At 41.4% G+C, this 21,588-nt stretch overlaps 1 protein-coding gene across 7 annotated transcripts in view; it reads left to right on the top strand.

Annotated features, from left to right (window-relative positions):
- The first annotated feature begins 6,913 nt into the window (after positions 1–6,913).
- epha7 (eph receptor A7) overlaps positions 6,914–21,588 on the top strand; it is a 119,123-nt gene continuing 104,448 nt past the window's right edge. For 4 of the 7 annotated variants that reach the window (XM_037537889.1, XM_017697737.2, XM_037537888.1 and 1 more), the window contains exons 1-3: positions 6,915–7,101; positions 9,068–9,132; positions 10,756–11,425. In XM_037537889.1, the coding sequence (XP_037393786.1) occupies positions 7,008–7,101; positions 9,068–9,132; positions 10,756–11,425 (829 nt within the window). In that variant the 5' untranslated portion in view covers positions 6,915–7,007. Of the gene's footprint in view, positions 7,102–9,067; positions 9,133–10,755; positions 11,426–21,588 lie in introns of all 7 variants that reach the window. The other 3 variants (XM_017697738.2, XM_017697736.2, XM_037537887.1) reach the window with 2 other exon arrangements.

Here is a 21,588-nt window from a genome sequence, read left to right as displayed (position 1 = left end):
TTCTGTTGTTTCCACCACAAAAAAGAAAAAAAAATCCAAATAAATCACCTAAACAAATGTAGTATAAAGAAGCTAACTTTGAACACCTTGGCATCTTGGCTGAGCAACTACATTTGAAATGAGCAGAACTGTTGCTTCTACTCTTCTGAATGAATTACTACACTACAAGTCTTCATTTCTAATTTGACTTTTTTGACTTCATTGTGGCTCATGGTGGAAATATGAAGTGTTGTATTTAGACTCCACTTTTGTAGCAACTTGGAAAACCTGTTAACTGTTAGCTGCTCTACTCTGCAGTTAAAGTGCTTGTTCTGACACGGGCTTGGATCGGGACCAGGTTTGCGACTACACCAACAAAACCCATGTCAGGTGCAAATGGGTGTGAGCCGACCCACGACGATCCCCCGGCAAAGACCGAACACTCCGCATGTCTTCTGAGGCCTGCTTCTGCTCTGCATAGCTGAACTATAAAAAGGCCTAAAATTGCCTGGGAGAGCTTACCAAACCCCTCTCTCTCTCTCTCTCTCTCTCTCTCTCTCTCTCTCTCTCTCTCTCTGTGCTCCTGGTGGCTATTAAATCTGTGTGTGTGTGTGTTTTTTTTCCCTTAAGGGCCCTCAAAGACTTCAGAAGGCCATGCCGGGGCTCCACCCTGGCTGGGTAGAGGGATCAGGACGAAGGCCCTGCTGTTCTGGAGGTGTTCCCCTCTTATTACCCTCCCAGCCAGGGGCGCTTTAAGAACGTCACACTGTAGCATTCATAGGCTCTTCGTGGGCCTCTCATTTTTACGGGCGTGTTGTCAAGCTTCTCGTGAGTGAGCGAACTGAGGATGAAAAAAAAAAAGCAAGAAAGAAAAACACGATCGAGTCCTGGAGGGAAGTAACCTAGAAAAAAAAGAAAAGAAATACATGTCATTGCCTGCTGATGAGGAGATGCCGTCCAAGGCCTGGGCTTCATTCCACTGGAGAACCTCCAGAAAATAAACACGCCATAAAATATGCTGGGCTGAAGCAGAGAGCACAGTTTTTTTTTTGGATTGAAGTATCAGACACTCCGCAGAAAGAGACTGCGTCGTCGAATGATCGCTTTACTCGAAGCTCCCTGCTGCGATTGACATGTACTGCATCGACGTTTGCTCAGGATTGTGCTACATCACAGCAGCCGACACCAAATCATTCGACATTTCAGCATTAGCACTCCATCAGTCACATTCGCCTTCTAATTACACCAGAACAGTTTATATAACTCCAAATGTTGATTTCAGGATCTGTTGGCTACAAGGGGAGCCTGCCTGATACAGTCTGGCTTACAGGGCTGGAGCTGTGAACCCCTGCTAGGTATCATTTATAGTATGAGCCTGGGAAAATAACAGTGGGGGAACATGACAGTATGTAAATGTATTGCAACACCACCTGCATTGGTTCTTTTTGGAGTGAGACGTGGACGCGAAGTGTGTAAACCTATGTTTAAAAAGTTTTGGAGTCCAGTTTATTTGCTCAGAAAAACACAGATTTGAATAGATACAATTAATATTAATACAGTGAGCATTGACGTTCAAACCTCTCCTCATGGCAGCCAAGTATAATAGTTTTCATCCAAAGCTTGGTGTATTCGAATAAGTCCATGTGATGGTTGGGTAGGTCAGAAGGTCAGAAGACCATCATGTTACATTGATTTCCATTATAAGTTTAGAATGTTTTTTCTTTCTATGGTACAGTTACATTTTCAAGGATGGGAAAAATGCAAGGCTATACATATTTATATATATATATATATATATATATATATATATATATATATATATATATATATATATATATATATAAATAAGCAGACTTTGCTGTGGTTGGAACAAAGTCATGTATCGCCAAAATAAGAGTGTTAAGGAGAAGAAAAAACATACTGTACTGTTTTTTTAATGAAAGTCAATGGAACCAATATTTTCAAAGGTGAATTTTGGCCATTTGTTTTGGCCCATTCGTCATTATACAGAATAGAAAGAGCAAAAGGCATTTTCAAATTTCAAATTTATAAAAAAGTATAAAAAAGTACAGGGAATCCTCTACAGGGCATTTCTATCTATTGCTGTTGTCGGAAGAAAAACTTAAAAAACTATGAGATACGAGTTTGTATATATATATATGTATATATATATATATATATATATATATATATATATGTATGTATGTATGACATATAAAAATATGCAATTCAAATATTTAAGACAGTAATAAATGCAAAAGAACCGCTTTTTAAATAATTTTTTATTTCTTTATTGTCATTGTTAAATGTGAAAAATAGTAAAAAAATAGTTACTTAAAACACTTTTTTGTGTAAATATGTGTAAATATATTATGGCTTTTGCATCAAAACCTTGCATCTAAAAAATGGCAGGTGAAATGTTATTATAAAGAAAAACAACATGAAACTTTCACTTTAGTGTAAAATATATAATGTAATCATTTTTTTTCAAGCATCATTTTACTTACAAACATTCACTGCATGTTTAATGGTGTTAAAAGAGAGCGGTGAGGTTGTCAAAGGCCAGCAAGTTTGGAGAGTTAACTGTATTTCTGAAATGTGTAATGTACCTGAAAGGAAGTGCATATACACCCTAACACTGTCGCGGGCCTCAACGTGTGAGCTACAGTGGAAGGATATCAGCCGCATGATAATCAGCTTCAAATAAATTTGACTACATAAACAAGTAAAAGCTTCTTTCTTCCGTCAGATTTGTACTGGACGGTAATCAGACCCTGTAGGCCCACCCTTGTTGAAATCCCCTCTGAAAGAATGCTCTCTGTGTGAGGACGTGGGTAAGGAGCTGCTGAAGAGGCAGGTAGAACTTCACTTATACAAACTGTCATCCCCACATGACCACTACAGGCTAATCCCATCTCAAACAAAGGACCCTCATTACCGGATGCCCGGCCGACGCTGAGCTGAGGCCGCAGCTGTAGAAGGACGAGGTGAAAAAAAAAAAACTCAATACACATTTATTAATTTTACGTTATGGCTTGCGAGTTTCTCCGCCATGAGTAATTTACCTTTACCCACAATGTACAAAGCAATCTACAGTAAGAGTAAACCAGCCATTGGCAGCCCTGTCACTTTAGGCTGGACTGAGTGTGAATGCTAATGAGCATTTTGTTGGGTATAAATATTCAAAGGTGCATTCGTAGGCATTCAGATAGCGCCTGTTTAATCCAGCACTGACAGAGGTATTCAATTGCCTCAGTGAGTTTAAACAACAAAAAAAAAAAGCAAAAAAAAAAACAAAAACAACAAACCCCGGAAATAGAATTGCAGTGTCACTTACTCCCAAAGTAAGCGGGGCCTCATTTATCTTATAGGGTAGTAATTACAGTTAATATATATATATAAATAAAGGTGTTGTTAATTTGAGGGAACCTCAATGCTAGTTTAAAATGTTGATAATGAGCAACATGGAAGAACGCTGCACAGGAGCGTGCATCAAGGGTAAAGAGGATTAGCAATCATTTGCATAATAAACAGACCCAACGACAAATAAATAAATAAGCGAAAAAAAGAAGAAAAAAAAAACAGAGGTAAATAAACCTTGAAGTGAGTCCTTGTCTGCTTGCGTCCATTTGCGATGTACACAGTTTATTAATCAATATTTGTGGGCCGTAATTGCGCTTGTTTTACTTGTTCTAGGTAATGGAGATTCATAAGTGACCTGTAACAAATGCATTATACGTTCCGGGGGCTAATGAGTTCCCTTTCATGCTTTAATTTATCAGTGATTTGCCGAGTCATCTGAGCGGCGGGAAATTAACTTTACACTTTTTAATTGTGTTTTGTGTTTATCTTGAATCTTTAGCACTACTTAAAATCCCAGCAGCTCAATCGTTATGGCCCGAGCCTCTCAAGCAGCTACGTAATGAATCCACGCCCGTCGGCTAGGCTCAGCGGGTCAGCCCCGATCTAAAGGTGACCTTCTGGAGCACATGGTTAGCCTGGGTCTGTCCGTCTTTCTGTCTCTCTGTCTGTCTGTGCTCTACATCCACAGTAGCAATTTTCTGTATAGCAGGGGTGCACAACTGTAGCCCTGGAGGCTCAGGGCTCCCTGCAGTTTTGTCGTTTTCCTTTCTCGAACAACTCCTTGGCTAATTCTGAGGCCTTTTCAGAGTTATTGAATGGGGGAAAAGCAAGGACCCCTTCTGAGGACCATTTACAGTACGTGGCCAAGGTGTACAGCTTTTTCTTCTCTTTTTACGCCAGTGTTTTTTTCACAAAGTAGAAAAAGCAACGTGGATCCAAATACGTTATTACTTGTACTAATGCCGTGCAGTAAAATTAATTTTAAAAATAGGGTTCGGATTAGGTGCTTGGACCCCTAATGAAAGCAGATGACAGCAAAAAAAAAAGATTAAAAATGACACTATGAAGTTAAGAAGCCCTGCATTTTCTAAACTTATAACACACAGTACTGTGCAAAAGTTAGAGACCACCCTTTATTTATTTCATTTCCTGTCAAAATGACCATTAGGCTCAAGATCAGGAGATAAATTATAGCAATAAAAACGATATTAGGCCTCATATAATTTCACATTTGTCAGCATTTGCTTCATCCACTCTTTGCCTTTATTGCTTCTATTCTTTTCAGGAGACTCGCTTTCAATTTGTCAAAAAAAAAAAAAAAAGAAACCTTGAGGGATATTTTTCCACGCCTCCAAAGTTCAGTCTTGGAATTTGGTTGTATTTTCTGCTTCTCACAATCCACGTAAGCCCTAATGCATTCAGTGACATTGAGGACTGAACTCTGGGGCGGGCGGTCTGTTGTTTGGAGAACACCAAGCAGTTTGATTTGCAAATGTTCTTTTTGATCTATTTCCTTTTCTCAGTGAGGCCTTTTTGACAGCTACACATCCTTTCAGACCCATAGCACTGAGTCGTCTTCTCACAGCGGAAGGATGGACAGAAACATCTGTAGATGTCTTCAGATCTGAAGCGGCCCGATTTTCTCCTCTCTCTCAAAGTTGAAAGCTTTAAGTGCTGTCTATCTGACAGTTGTGGTGGTTTAACAGGTCTTGCAGGTGATTGTCAGGAGGCCCATTTTCTCAAGAGCTTTTTACCATTATTTGAACTTCAGTTTTGGAAACTACTATTTTTTTCCCATTTGTTTATCTTTGACTTGTTTCTCTTTCCTCATAAACATCTCCTGAAAAATGAATAACTTGACTGCATTGGCCATTCTGACTGGATATAATTATATATCGTTGTTGTCGGATCAAAATCTCGTATATCCAAAATGTCAACTTTACAGGAGAAGGAAAAAACCTACTTCACTTTTAATGTAAGTCAATGGAACCAGACGTCTTTCCAAGTCATTTTGGGCCATTTGTTTTGGTTCATTCATCATGAAGTTTGCACACAATGTACAGGACATCAGGTATTTTCAACTGATGCCAAAAAACAAAAAACGACAAAAAGGCAGATACGAGGTTTTGTTCTGACAGCAGCGATATGCATCAACAATGCATTACAATACTGACTGACTTTGAAGGAAGACATCAATACCAAACGCATGCATGTGCACTTAATTAAACTTATTCAGTGTCTGGATACACACTCAGCACACTTCTACGCTCCCATACTTTATGAACACTGAAAACAATCCATGTTGAAACCTGTTCCATATTAAGCCAATTATAGAATAATACCCATTACTGTGTCTTGTGATGTCAGCTGTGCTGAATATCAAGCTATCGCCCCAGAATTTCAATCAAATGTACGCCCTTCTGATGTAATCCTTTTCAGAGTCTATAGAGCTCTGAAAAGGAACTCTTCTCCGGTGTTGAGACATGCTCACACCACCCTGCCCAGCCATGTCCCTACATGAGCCTTTGGAGTGATCTCGGTGCTCTCTACACACACTTACGTGCTTCAAAACAATCTGAGGCCCAGAAAAAGCTGCTTCATTTTCTGTTGAACTCATTCCCTTTTAAAGACTGATGAAGTTAGGAGAAGCTAAATACCTGAAAGGGCTGCCTTTCGTTGTTGCATACATCCTTAAGAAGGGGCTTAATCAAGGGTTCTTTAGTGAAGGCGGTGGTTATTTTTAGAACCTCAACAGCTCAAAGAATGAATGGAATGCTTAAAAGGTTCTTTCACTGGTTAAATGGCTCTTTGCTAAATGTTGTAGAACCTCTTGTATATGGATGTTTCTCAACAGTTCTGTATGGCAGCAAATAGGGTTCCACTATTGTTCTAAGTCGAAAGTTTATACAGTTCATGCAATAGTGGAGCCTTTCTGGTAGAACCATATATAAAAATTCAGTTTCATTTTATATATGTGCATATATATATATGTGTGTGTGTGTGTGTGTGTGTGTATGTATATATATATATATATGTATGTGTATGTATGTATGTATATATATATATATATATATATATATATATATATATATATATATATATATATATATATATATATGTATATGCAGTAAAAAGGTAATAAGTATTTTTTAAAAACTAAATTGATATAAATATTCATCATTTTTTATCTACATTATTTAAAAAGGGGGGAAACTTTTCTACTGTTTCGTCCGCGGCAGCGCGCAATATCGAGCACTTCAACCACAAGCCCCTCCCCCTGCGGCTACGATTGGCTATTCTTCTCCCCCTCGCCGGCCGTGATTGGCCAACAGCGCGGCATGCCCGCAGCTCCACAACGCCGTTCCCTGCAACAATGAGCCCCCGCCCCCTACGCTAGGATTGGTCTGCTGCTCATAAGTCTGAGCACTCTGGCCAATCCTTGAGCGCCGGGGCGGAGCTGATCAGCGCACGCACCGCCTCCTCTGTACCCGACGCTAGTTGAGTGAGAGACGGCCGCTTCATTCACTCAGAGCCGCTGCTGGTGGAGCTGGAGCTGCCGGAGCTGAAAGCGCGTCGCCGTCCATGGGCAGATAGGGTCCGGACTCGCATTCTTTTTTTTTTTTTCCCTCGGCTAATTTCAGCTCACTTCTAACCCCGACTGCACCATGGTTTGCACCTCGCTTTCCCGTTTGTGGACTATATTTTGCCTTCATTCGTGTTTTTACGCGAACAGTGGAGTAGCACAGAACACGAGAGAGGGTAAGTGATAAAAGTTTTTTTCCCTCTCTCCCAGTATCTCTCCCCTCAACTAGGAATAACATTTCTAGTGTCTGTGGTTTATTCCCTGACCTGCTATCCAGCGTGCCTTAACAAGCAGGTAGCGCGGCCACCACAAGGGAAAGAACAGGCTTCAAACGTGCCGTAGACGTTTTTCAGGCGACAGCAGGTGAAGAGAGCTGGGTATTATTGCTCATTTCAGTGCTGACACGGACTTTTTAGTCCTTATTTCATACCGAAGAACGGCAGCAGCCAACAGCAGCTTGAAGTAGAGCGGAATTAGCGGGTACACGTTTGTATTGAAGTTAACACGCCAGAACTGGCAGAATTGCACGTATTTCTGAGGTGGGCTTAACGTGTCGCTCAGGCACAAAACCCACAGCAAAGTGTTCAGATAACGCTGAGTTTATCAGCTTATCTGTACATCACGGTAAGCCTATAAATAAACCAACAAACAAACGTGAGAAACTTCAGCCTCGGTCCAAGCTGTGCAAAATGCTGCAGTCGAGCTCCGCATGTATATTTACATATATAACATAATGCTACAACGGTGGCGTTTACCTCAGGATGACCTTCACCGAAAACAGTGCTATCAGGGAATACATGTGGCCAAAATGTGCTCAAAAACCCCCCGCAGTCACGCTGTAATCGACTTTTTCTCTATTTTTGCCCCTCAACTTGTCTCGTTTTCTCCCAACGCTGACCCCCAGACACATTTCAGTCATTTTATCCACTTATTTAAGCCATATATGATATAAACAACCCCTCACCGGCTTCAGATAGCCAGCAGCGGCGGGTCTGCGGATTTGGCGTTACGTGTTAATTACTCTTTCACTGAGCGTTGCTAGACTAGACCCGCTGTACAAATCAGTCACAGGGCTGACTTACACAGGCTGTAGCATCATTTCTGTATACAGGGATTCGGGTCGAAGTCGTGTAAAGTCAAACCAGACGCTCACTTCCATATTTTGCCTCTTATTTAAAGAATATTAACCCGTTGCAACACAAATCGCAGTGCGTGCGGCTCAGCGGCCTCGCAGAATGTATGCAGTAGTGCTAAAATTAGGCCTGCCACTCATTTTTCTCCTTCCACTATTTTATTAACTTTGTTCAATTTCCTTAGGAATCAAAAGAAGCTCCAGGCTTTTGTGAGAAACTATTGCTTTCGTTGTCAGTTCAGGAGATGCAGGAGCGCATGTTTAAGGGGATTCCACTGATTTTTATGATTTTATGCCTAATCCATTTGTAAAGATGTGGACAAAGTCATTCAGAGTGGGTTAATCTTAACTCTTTAAAGAACCCTACCAATATTTATAGATTGTTTTGCAATGATTACAGGAACCTGAAGTGATACAGTCAAGGCAAATATTGCTTATTTATTGTCTAGAATGGTGGAATAGTGTTAAATCAGATAAAAACAGAGAGCACTATTTGGCCTATTAACCGTCTTCCTCCACCTCCCCACAATCTAAAAAGGACCTTCCAGGCCAAACTCATCGGGCTAAACTAGTGTGAAAATAATCCCAGGCATCAAGCAAGCAGAACTTTTTGTAAGGGCAGCTGAACTCTTGGAACGTCTCGATCCGGTCGCCCCAATTCTGCCCAGTTAAGTTTCTCCAAACCACTCTGAACGGCTTAGATCTCGACGCAGAAACGTTGAAAAATTCCCCTTAAACAAATCTAGCAAAGCTACTCAGATTATTTACTGTCTAACCTTTGGTTGTTTTCCCATCAGAAGCAGGTGCCAGGAGGCGCGAGGCTGTTATTTACAGTCGATATTCTCTGTCAGGCAGCATTTGAGTCCCTGTAGCTTTTAAAAAAAGAGGGGTAAAAAAAAAAAAAAGCGGGTCAGACTCTCTCACTCTCTCTGAATCTCTCTGGCTTCGCGTCAGACATGTTTGAAGACGCAGCGATAATTTAACCGCACACACTTCTTTCTCGTCGGCAGTGATCCTGCTGGACTCAAAGGCGCAGCAGACAGAGTTGGAATGGATAGCGTCTCCTCCAAGCGGGGTAAGAGAGCACACTTCATCACTCTCAGCGTTATGTCTAACCCACAACACGCCGGGATGTCCTTCAACAAAGCTCTTTCCCAGCTATCTCTATCTTGCCATTGTTTACACCTTGTTGTTTGGGACTAGAAGCCGATCAGAGGCCTGGCAGAGGTCTCAGGCCTTTGTGAAACCCATATTTCCTTCAGCTTGAAGTCTTTTCTGGACTCGCTTATGTAAGAAAGCGTGCCGTCCAGTTTCATAGCCGTGGAGATGTTGGGATCAGTCGAGGCTTTTGGGAAAAGTTTAGCTCTTCCTAAGCTTCCACAAAGATTCCGCTTCTTTTTTTAGCGGGACATTTGTGAAAAAACGAAGAAGTCAATATGTGATAGATGTATGTGTGTCCACCGCAGCGGCCACGTAGCAGATGCAGATGAATTGGACCGCTGCTGGTGACTGTAATGTTGTTGACTGTGACCCTCTTGTTCATTTTTCATAGCCATAGGCTGCTCTGTCAGACTAAGACTCACGCAGGACGATAAAATCCATATACACACGCATTTATTGACCTTTGTTTTAGTTCAGCCGAAGTTTGTAGGATCTCTTGAGGCGAGCGCTTGCTTATGGAAAACATTATGCGCACACGCCGTCCAGTTTTGTCCAGTGCCGAGAAAGTTTCAGCCGCTTTGCTTCATAATGGGCCACTTTCTGCTCCCCTAATTAGTGTGTTATGCTATATTTGTCCCATCTTAAATGATTTTTTTCGAAATGTGAAATGCTAGAAGAACGCATTTCCAAAGGCATTCAACATCTAGTCCTTTCCTTACTTTCTAGAGTGAATGTTCACTCTGTACTTTATTGAGTCTTAGCTCTTGTTAAAAGGTTAGTGCACCACTTTTTACAGTACTTTTCCTGTTTTTTTTTGCAGATTATTTCTCTAAAATATTTTTTTTTTGTGCTAAATAAAATTAAAACCTGCCTGTTTGGTTTTAGATTCATGAGCTGATGTGGTGTTTTATTCATAGACATTTTTTTAGCCTTTGAATAAGTGTACATTTATTAATATGATGATCGATATGCATAGATATGTAGTATTATTTTTCCAAACATAAAAATTTACACATATTTTAATATCAAAGTAGGGCAAAGTGTAACAGGGTGCGCTTCATTCATAGACATTTTTAGCTTTTATTTGCTTTTGCACTTATTTGATTCCTTTGGTTCATCAGATGTATAGTCATGCAAAAGTTTGTGCACCCTGGTCGCACATTTTGTTGATTGAAGTAAACTTAAGTAAATCATCTACAGAGAACATGTTACTAAACGGTTCCTTTTTATTTTCTGAATTTAATATAGTGCAGAAAATAAAACATAAAATGTGGGCTGTGCAAAAGTTATGGCACATTTAACATGCTGTTTTATCTTTTTTCCTGTTCTGTTAAATTTAGTCAAGTCAGTAGAATTTGTGCTGTAAAATTTGAAGAAAGTTTCTTAGCTTTTTTTAAGCTGTTAAATCGTTGGCCAAACCACTGCATATGACTTATAGTGATGAGGTCACCTTTGTAACAGAGTGTGCCAAGACTATGACAATAACAGATATTAAATTTACATATTCATGGCTTTGTTTTGGCTCTTCGTTATCCAGTGGGAAGAGATCAGTGGGCTGGACGAGAACTTCACCCCCATCCGCACGTACCAGGTGTGCCAGGTCATGGAACCCAATCAGAACAACTGGCTTCGGACTAACTGGATAGAAAAGGGCGACGCGCAGAGGATTTTTGTGGAGCTGAAATTCACCCTGAGGGATTGCAACAGCCTGCCCGGGGTGGTGGGAACGTGCAAGGAGACGTTCAACCTGTATTACCAGGAGACGGACGTGGAGGTGGGCAGGAATATACGCGAGAGCCAGTACGTGAAAATAGACACCATAGCGGCGGACGAGAGCTTCACCCAAGGTGACCTGGGCGAGAGGAAAATGAAGCTGAACACGGAGGTGCGTATAATCGGGCCCCTGTCCCGCAGGGGCTTTTACCTGGCCTTCCAGGACGTGGGGGCCTGCATTGCCCTCGTTTCCGTCAAGGTTTACTACAAGAAGTGTTGGTCCATCATCGAAAACCTGGCCACGTTCCCGGATACAGTGACGGGCTCTGAGTTTTCCTCGCTGGTGGAGGTGGAGGGGACGTGCGTCAGCGATGCCGAGGAGGAGGCCGACAACTCGCCCAAAATGCACTGCAGCGCCGAGGGCGAGTGGCTGGTTCCCATTGGGAAATGTATCTGCAAGGCCGGCTTTCACCAGAAAGGCGACGCATGCGAACGTGAGTACCGCCGCTTCCTAAACATCTGGTCTTGGGAAATGTTGCATTGATTAACCTCATTCACGAATGTAGGCGGATGATTGGACGATAGCGCAATTATTAGGTTATTACTATGCTATTATGTGAGTGGTTCACACCAGAAAATGACTGCTGTAATGGTTTGACTAGTCTCTGTCTAGTCATAAGCTCATGATCGTATTGTGAATTCATTCTGGCTCATTTTAGAGCTTACAGTACAACATGAAAGGACACCAAATGTAAAATACCATAAGACAGGAAGGCCGTTTGACAGGAATAATAATAGCGGATTAAATCCGGAGGCAGATCTCCTTGGCATAATAATAGGGAATCCAGTTAATTGTTTGATTAACAAGCTCTTAATTTATAGCTCTGGTTGTGTGGATATTGGGATTAGGTGATGACTTGCACTTCAGCCCGCTCTTCAACAACTCTTCTTCTCTTTCTCTTTCCCTCGTTCTGGTCTCCTTCAATCTGGCACGGGGCCAAGTCAATCACTCACAAAATACCCTGGTCTGGACCCAGTCCAGCCCATCCCTCCGTCTCTCTCTGGCCATCTGAAGTGACCCTGACAGACTGGGGAGGGAACACACCGCAGCGTTAAGGCCTGCGCTTGTTTACGAACGGGCCCTTTTCAGGAAGCGCAATTAGAGTCAGAAGCATAGCAGTCGTCTCCATTTGGGGGGCCGCGCCTGCAATTAGAATTAAAACACCTAACGCCGCCGAGCGTCGCGTTCGCCCGCCTGCCGCCCGACACGGAAGATGAGAATCAGCGAGGACTCAAAGGGGACCACTTAGTTTCGCTCTGTTTAAGTGGCCTTGCTTTGCCTGACGAACCCTTTTATGTGCAAATTGGGCCACCGTTACCTCTGCCTGCTCACTAGCTTATCAAGTACGCCGAGCAGTAATGTTTCATCAGAATATCTGCGGATGGCTCCGATAGCTTTTATGCCGTACACACGCGGGCAGGTCTACATCATTAAGTTAGCATGTGAAGAGTGCTTCAGAATGCAATTATATGATCAAAAGCAGAAGCGGGCCGTCTGCTCCGCCGTGCTATACTGTGTCGAGAGGTTATTTTAGAGCTGAAAGCCATTTGAAAAGCCAGAGAATGAGAGCTAAGTCCAGAGTCGAGGGTGCTACTTAATAATTCGGGTTATTTGGCACACGCTCAGTGTAATAATGGGAGATTTTTCTCTCTCTCTCTTTTTTTTAAAGCTGTTTGGGACATTTTGTCATTTACTTGGCCAGAGCAAACAATGTTATGCTGAAGTCGCTGTTGGGAGCAGAATGAGTTAATCCTTTAAACCTGAAGTGGACCCAAACTTCTTTTAACTACTTAACTTACAAGTTAGTTTCATAATAATTGCTGAATGGCGAAGTGGGACGTTACTGGTTGTTCAAATATTCTACCTATTTAATTGCTTAAGATGTAAATAAAGTCAATCAGAATGGTTTGTTTTAGAGTCTGAGGTGTTTAGAGTGGTGGTGGTAGGAACCAGAGGTCTGAAACATTTAATGCCTCTCACAGAAAACTATTGCATTAAATGACTATGTTGTTTTACTGTAGTTCTGAGATGAAGTGTATTCCTGAAGTCATTCGTGGAGGTTCATGCAAGGCATTTTAAGGCAAAATAGTCCCCAAAGAATTTTTTTTCCAGATTTATCACTACTATAATCAACAATTACATTGTGTGTAAATTTCATGATGAATGGGCCAAAGGAAACTGCCCAGAATTACTTGGAAAAAACTTCTTGACTTACATTAAAAGTAAAGCAGTTTTTTTCCTTCTCCTGTAAAGTAAGTTTGTTCCGACAGCAGTGATATGTAGACTTGCTGGTATTTTGGATAGTAAATAAAATGGCTATATTTGCTAGACATCCTGACCCCTGGTTCCTATCACCATCACTGTTAGGACACCTCAGCAAGAGTCTCTACACCATTTCACATCATACAACTCACTGACTGTTACTCAGAAATGTACAAACATTGGTGGAATTCTGCCGTTATAGCTAAAAAACAAGTGCTTAACCCTGAACTGTCTGTAAGCTGCTCCCCTTACCTAGGCACCACACTTTCAGCTTGGGTTAGTTAAATAAGCTGAAAAACTCCCTTCACAAAATACAGCCCATGTTTCCAGCTACGACGTGTTGCTTGGCATCACGTAGAAGCGCAAACGTTTGCAAGAGCTGCTACAAACGCTACACCGGCCAAAAAAGCGAGGTGCGTCGCCCCATTTGGACTCCTGCCCTTCCACATTGTCACATTATGAGTTCTGCCGTGCTGCCACGATATCACCGGCTCAGTTAATCTAAATAAAATGGGGGGTGTGGAAGGCGGGGGTTGCTGCGTCAGCGCTTTTGTCCCCGCCGTTCTCCTGGTATTAAATTGCCGGTGCAGTGTTTCCCCAGAGCTCCAAACAGGCTGAAAAATGCCAGCGTTTTCCCCTCCCCTGTCTGAGTGCTGCTGCAGTGTATTGTGTGCTGTGAGGGACAGGGGTCTTTTTAATATGGAGGTCTGCTCTGTGGCTCTGCTGGCGAGAATACAGCCTGTGTTGTAGCACGCCCCCCAGCACTCTTCTCTCTCCTTCTCCCTCTCTCTCTCTCTCTCTCTCTCTCTCTCTCTCTTTTTCTCTCTTTAGCTGTCCCGGGAGGACTCTGTGGCCCTGATGCTTTCTAGAGCGCACTTTTTCCACACTCTTCTCAAACTGTTACATTTTAATACCTGCACTGAATATTTTTTGGACTTGGCTTTGCCTTTTTTCTTTCTTTTTCTTACTTACACCACACATACACTCAATGTAGGAGAGCTGACCTGTCAATGGACCAATAAAACGTAATACTTAACCTGTTATAAGTCTTATTCAGTTTTAAAAGACCTAATTCGATATATATATATATATATATATATATATAGAGAGAGAGAGAGAGAGAGAAGGAAACAGAGAATTTCTGTTTTTCAGTTTTTGATGTAATTTAAAAAAGCCTGTTGCCCTTTACATTGTGTTTAACTTTCATGACGAATGGACCAAACGAAATGAGCCAAAATGACTTTGAAAAAACTCTGGTTCCATTGACTTGCATTAAAAGTAAAGTAGGTTTTTTCTTTGTCCTGTAAAATTGCCATTTTGGAGATACGAGGTTTTATTCCGACGACAGTGAGATATATAAATACACAGTCGCTGTTGGAACAAAAGCTTGTATCTGACAGTACTGTGTGCATACAATCTAAAGGTGTTTCGGAGGTGGTGCAGGTGAGCCCTGTTATTTGAGACGCCTCCTCCATGTGTCCATTTGATCTCTTGCAAAACGTGTGTTATGATCTTCTCATTCATCACCATAGCTGGAGGGGAACTGTCCATCTTTCAGTTCTCTCCCTCTTTCTCTCTCTGTCTCTGTCTCCGGCTTTCTTTAACTCTTCACATAGCACTCAGCCCAGCCTCAGTGCCACCCTTCACCCTGTCCCGCCCCCCTGGTAGGATCCTCCGTTTTGGTGGTGATGAAAAAGAGTAATGCGAAGCGTTCTGTAGCCTGGCCGGGGTTTATTTGCATAGAGCCGCATGTCGCCGGGTAAAAATAGCGGTCATTCATTTGTAACGCCCTGCTCAACAGTGTCCATGCTGAGAAAATGGAGACACTACGTTCCTTAGCCCGAGTGAAAAGGCCCTTATAGACACACATTGCGGTCTTTGTTTTCTCAGAGCTGTTTTTTCTTCTTTTTTTTTGAGCAATTCTTGGAATGTAGGCTTATGTTGCTCAATTTTAACACGTCACGTAATTGTGTCTTGACCTGAGCGAATGCTTGAGACATATGCGCAATAAAAATGGAGAGTTACATTCCAAAATGCTGCATATCCGTTTACAAAGATCTCAGGTCTCTATTACAATTAAACTGGCTGTATTTGTTGCTGTGCCTTTATAACTGATATATGTAAATGAGGCCTGTCCTTATTGGCTGTTCTGTATTGTGTTTCATCCACAAAGCACTCTGAGACACTCCTCATATCTTCAGTGTGAGCAGAGCTGAACTGTTGTAGGCTACATAGATGGCGATATGTAAATGCGCTTGTGTTTATCACCTCACAAAAACAATGAATTTAAAACATAGTTTCCATATATGGACTGTAAAATGGAGAGTGATGAGTACATTTTGAAACACACATCAACCTCTTTTATTCAAGAAAATTTGCATTTGTCCTGAAATTGGCCCGGTATGTATTATTATTAAGTAACTACTATGTAACTACTAGGTAATTACAACATAAGTTATGTACCATTAAGAAAGAGGCACTGAAGCGTTGACGAGCTGATGGCGTCTTAGAAGTTGAAGGGTTAAGAAATGTTTTTGCTTAAATATACTTTGCATTAACCCTGAATGTGTGAGCGTAAAGCCCACTACCAACAACATATTTAATTATTAGAAATCGGTTATGCATTTTAATAAATAATTTGAGAAGAAACAAGAGGGCAAAAGCTGTTTAAGCTGCTTATGAAGTTAAGATACACTGGTTGTGGTTGTCTGTGTTTACAGACTGGCCTTTGGTAGTCTAAATCTTTTTTAGGTAGTCTGTTTTATTTTACTCAGAAAAGCATATCGTGACTTAGTTTATCGCAGTAATACTAAAACTCCTTCATATTGCCCACCCCTGCCGGTAGCTTGCTGTTTACATTTCTAGAGGAGAGTAGCCTTTATTTCCCCTGCAGCATTTTCTAACATGCTAACGCGCTTCTAGCGCCTGACAGACTCCGCTATCATCCATCTCGACTGCGTCGGGAAGCCGGACAGGAGTTAGTCTGAGCCTGATGGATGGTTTTAACCCCGGGGAGGGCTGCTTACCATGGAGTCCAGCCACAAAGGCAGCAGAGGTGGAGAAAAAGCAAGCCAGCAGGCGGGCTGCAGAGCAAAAGCCAACACTCAGGCAAGGCCACTCTCTGCATTTCAAATGCCACCGTGGGGGTGGAGGTGCTGGGAGGGGGGGCAGTTTCTAAGCCCTGACACTCAGCTGATTGATCAGGTGTTAACGCGATGGCTGGAAACAGCCGTCCGTTAGAGAAGACTAAGTGGCCTTAATTATTCAAACGGAGGGGAGTTCCTCGGAGGGGGGACGCCGCAGTATCTGGGCCTGTCATGGACGGACTCATCCTCTGACGGATGACGCCCGGTCCCCACCTGCCGGTCAGGGAAAAGCATGGGGTGTTTTTTTTTCCACCTCGGCCGGTTGGACCGGGCAGGTGAGCCGAGTGACGTGAGCCGATGTGACTCGAAACTCAGACTCAGCACAGCTTATCGATCTGTTTTGGCCGTGGTGGGATCGGCCTCGGCTGTCCACTGCTGCTTGTTTCTGAACCAAAGTGCTCTCGTTCCTCTCATGGTCAGCTTTTTTGCAATTCAAACATGAAGCTTATATTATCCTCTTCAATTCTAAAAGACTGTATGAGGGTCCACACCTGAGTTCCTGACTTACACATCAGTTTCATAGTAGTCACCAGATAATTTATTATATATAATTAAATGCTGTAATAATAAGTCTGTAATACTTATTATAATAATATGTTTTAATTGGTGCATCTTTCACATATTATTTAGTCTTTTTCTTCCCATTTTTCCCTAAAAACACTCATAATTTTGACCATTTTATGGCATTTTCAACATCCCTTCATCCCTTAGAATTAAACAGGCTGTTTATGTTACTATGCCTTTAAAATGTATATCTATCTATCTATCTATCTATCTATATATATATATATATATTCACAGCTTAATTTGCATATGTAGACTGTGTGAACTGCAGAGTGAAGAGAACTTTCTGAATCATACTACAAACAACAGTTGAAGACCTTTCACAATATGTGCCCTTTAAAATTTATTATTGAGTAACTACTATGTAACTACAATGTAACTACTATGTAACTATGTATCTACACTTAAAAAAAGTCACTAAAGTGTTGCTAAGCAGACAGACAGATTCTTAGAGTTTGAAGGGTTAAGAAATCTACACAAAAGTACACATTACATGGACCCTACAAGGCAAGAGAGAGAGTGCAAATTAGTGTTTCTTTTGTCTTCTCATGGTGGAACTGGTGGGTGAAAGCCCACCCCGGCCTGCGCCGCTGTGGGTGTAAGGGGAGAAAAGTGTGAGGTTATGTAATAAGTTATTGATTTTGCTCTTAGCGGGAGATTGAGGTGCTGAGGCCGGCGCTTTCCCTGAGGAGAGTCACTCTGAGAACAGGACCCTCCCCACCACTCAGCCGCAGCTAAAGCCTTCAGCCCGCTCACGTATCACTTTCACCCGGCCGCCTCGGGTTAAAGCCGCTCTAAACATACGCACGCGCTCAAATGCACACAGCGCACTTGCTTAATCTCCTCAAGGATCCATACGTGGGCCCTCCTACATGTATGTTTATTAGACGTTTCTTAATAGTTTACTACTCAAACCTGAATAAAAGGCCTAGAGTTAGTGTTAAATGGCATGTTTATGTACTGTGAAATAGGCAAACACCACCCTTTAGCTCTTTAATTTTAAGTTAAAACATCCACATTTTATGTATGTTTAATAGAAAACTACAACTGCAGTATTTTGTGTGGCCACCATTTAGCATTATTATAAATTCTGTTCTTTTTAAAAGACTTCCATTCAGTCTTTCAAGTGATTTTGCAGGGATAATTCCACACACCTGCAAAGTTCAGTCTTAGAAGTTGGATGCATTTACTACTTCTCCAAATCCTAGCAATCTAATTCCTGCACACTGAGGTCTGTGGTGGCCAGTCCATTGTCCTTTCAGACCCATTGAGTTGTCTTGTCACAGCGGAAGGATGAACAGAAACATCTATAGATTTGTTTTTAGATCTAAGACAAGATTGGAGGTCCACTCTCTCAATATGAAAGCGTTAAGTACTGTTTATCCGATGGGGGCACTCTTGGTGGTCTCCCAAGTCTTGCAAGAGGTGCTCCAAGTTTGAGAACTTATTTTCACTGTTTTATGAGCACTTTGACGGGAAATTAAATACATCACACATGTCTGGTCTTTGGCTTCCGCACCATACTGTACATGAGAAACACACAAGAATACACAGAGAAATTCACAATTTCACACACACATGCAGTGGTACACACTTAAATGGACACATGGACAGTTCAGAACGCATCTGCGCTGGCCTGGCTGATTGCCTCTCCGATGGACAGACGGCGAGCAGTTACGAAGGAGACGAGAACGCATGCATGAGTGAGAGTTTGTGGCTGTGTGTCAACATTAAGACTGGGAAAGTAAAGGAGAGGAAGCCTAGCGAAGAGCTTGTGCCAGCATGTGTGAAGTGTAGACAGGTTGGAGACGGCTGTATGGAAGGCAGTGGGTGTCTTTCAAGTTTTAGACAACTAGGAAAGTTTTCAATGTTTTTTTTTTTGTGCTTTTGTGTACATGTGGATATGGAAATATGGAGCTTATTGTAGTATTAATTTACTTAAATCAGGTCTGTGAATGAGGCGTATAAAGTTTGCAGTCATTTGCATGAAACAGCATGAAAACCATGCCCATAAATATTCATATATTCATATCAGTTGGATCTCTATAGGTACAGCAAAAAAGCCACATGGATATTTTTTTGGCAGTTTATAGCCTAATTCTCTGCCACATTATGTCCAGGTATCTGTCTCTCATTCCCCATGTTTAGCCTTATGTGTGCTTTCTTAAATTGGAAAATAGGTCTTTGTGGTTTTTAACTGTTGAATAAATCAACTCTAATCTTTCACTTGCACGTGTTAGATGACAAATCTCAATGGTCATTAACGTGTTGCACTTATGAGATAAACATGTTTCACCTGGTCTGACAACAGTATACATATGAAAGAAGCAGAGAAATACATTATTTATATTTTATTTTTAATATAATATATATATTTTATATTATATTATATTTTTCAGTTTTTGTCATAATTTGAAAAGGGCTGTTACCCTTTACGCTGGGTGTAAATTTCATGATGAACGGAGCAAAAGAAACAGTCCAAAATGACTTGGTAAGATGTCTGGTTCCATTGACTTACATTAAAAGTGAAGTAGGTTTTTTGCTTCTCCTGTAAAGTTAACATTTTGGAGATACATTTTGGAGATTTTGTTCCGACAGCAGAGATATTCAAATCTTACTGCATTGTGGTGATGAGACTTTGGTGAAAAAAGTTTGAAAATGTTAATGAAAAACAATTTATAATCAAACAGAAGCCTTTGTTTTTAATTATTCAACCAGGCATCTCTTTTTATATGTGCAATAGAAGTTTTTGCAGCTGTTATTTTTTCAGCCTGGCTCCCCGTTTGGACATTTTCTTGAAAATAACCAGTGTTAAGAAGCCAATATGTATCAAAATGTAGACATTTCTATTGCCGATAGGCCTTTGCTCTTGCCTGAGAGTGTCTCTTTTGCCCTCTGTTGTCATTGCTCAACCGTAGGGATCTGATTGCATCCTACCAGCAGTGACTGGGCTTAAAAGTCTGGGCTTTTTTTCTGAAGTTGCTCAGAAGCTCTGGGGTTGTGAGTTTTGGGATTGTTTTGTTAGAACATTGGCTCAGCAGGCATTGAAAATGTTCTAGCTCTACAAATTCACTTTACACCAAGGTACTCTTACATATTACGCCTGAAAATTAAGAACTGCCTTTATTTCCAAGTCCATTTAGGAATATTAAGAAAGAATGAGAAAGCCACCCATGCACAGCAGCCATTGACTTCATCAGTGAATTTATACTTGTATATCCAGCCTTGTTACCAAAGAGATCCTTTCCGACGCTCCAGGATACACACACAGATATATATATATATATATATATATATATATATATATATATATATATATATATATATATATATATTTACATTTATATTTATATATTTACATATTTATATATTTATATTTATTCCAAGCCTTGAACTCTAAAGCCTTAAGGACGCTCATTGTAGTTATTCATAGTAGTTACATAGTTTTTACTGGATAATAAGCTTTAAGAGTAATAACTGAATAATAAGCCTGAACTTTACAAGGTTAAAATTGAAGCTAAAAGTGGTGCATGGAGAATCGATGGAGATGTCGGCTTGGATTAGCGTTGCTGGGGCTCCATGCTGGCCTGTGCCGGGTAGGGGGTCTTTGTTTCGGAGGGAAAAGGGGCTGGGGGGGGGGTGACTTCTTAGGCAAGCCAAGGGTCAACCGGCCGACTCATCCATCTTCCAACCTGGAGGTGACCTGTCAGCCGGCCTGCTCTCGTTACCAAGCAGAACAGGCAGGCCTGCATTGTGCTCACCTCTATGTTTGCAGCCGTGTGTAAATGAAGTTAATATCCCTTGACCTCGCGCATAGCCCACCAGAGACCCCGGTGACACAGCAGAAATCAAGCCATCTTCAGAGAAATCCCCACACCTCCCCCTCTTTTCACGTGAAGCCTTTTATTTTCTCATCTGCTCAGCGATAGCTGTCGATCTGTTGTCCTCGTTCTCTTTGCTGGTTTTTAGAATAGGACCTGTCACATAATGAAGATAATGGCCTGCATGCTTTTCACTATACCCACACAGCAGAACAGCAGCTTTCCCTGTTCTACACTGGAGCTCATGGGTTTTATTAGTATTTGAATAACATAGTGATTATTCTGATCTATGTTATTTATTACCAGCTAGTCAGAGTTCATAAAAAGGGCCAAATAAGAAGAAACACAGTGTGTTTATGAGGCTGGTTCATTAGACCTATCACAGAAACAAGAGCTTGCTTGTTATACTTTTCTGAAAGTATAAGCCCAATACTGAACTGTGGTGCATTTCAAAGATACAAGAACGCCATACTGGAGAACGAGGTGGCCATTAAAATGTACACTGAGCCGTGTGCAAAAGTTTGTGCACCCTTAGCCAATTTGCGGTTTTGTTGATTTTCTGACGTCATTTTCAGACATACTGGAAAAAAATACATGAACTGTGGCCTGTGCAAAAAATATGGCTTTGTTTTCTTTTTTGTTTGTTTCCATTATGTTAAACTCAAATACAAAGAAAAAAAGTGCGGACTTATTTTCACTTTCTGTCAACAAAACATATCGTTTGGCCAGGGGTGTTTAATGCATATATGCACTCGCACGTTCATCGTCCTCTTGGGCTTGTGCGATGTAAAAAATGTTTTTAT

Source organism: Pygocentrus nattereri, chromosome 4 (genome assembly GCF_015220715.1).
Source record: "Pygocentrus nattereri isolate fPygNat1 chromosome 4, fPygNat1.pri, whole genome shotgun sequence".
Classification (NCBI taxonomy): Eukaryota; Metazoa; Chordata; class Actinopteri; order Characiformes; family Serrasalmidae; genus Pygocentrus; species Pygocentrus nattereri.
The sequence above is the reverse complement of the archived record's forward strand: the minus strand, read 5'-3'. Positions and strand labels throughout refer to the sequence as shown.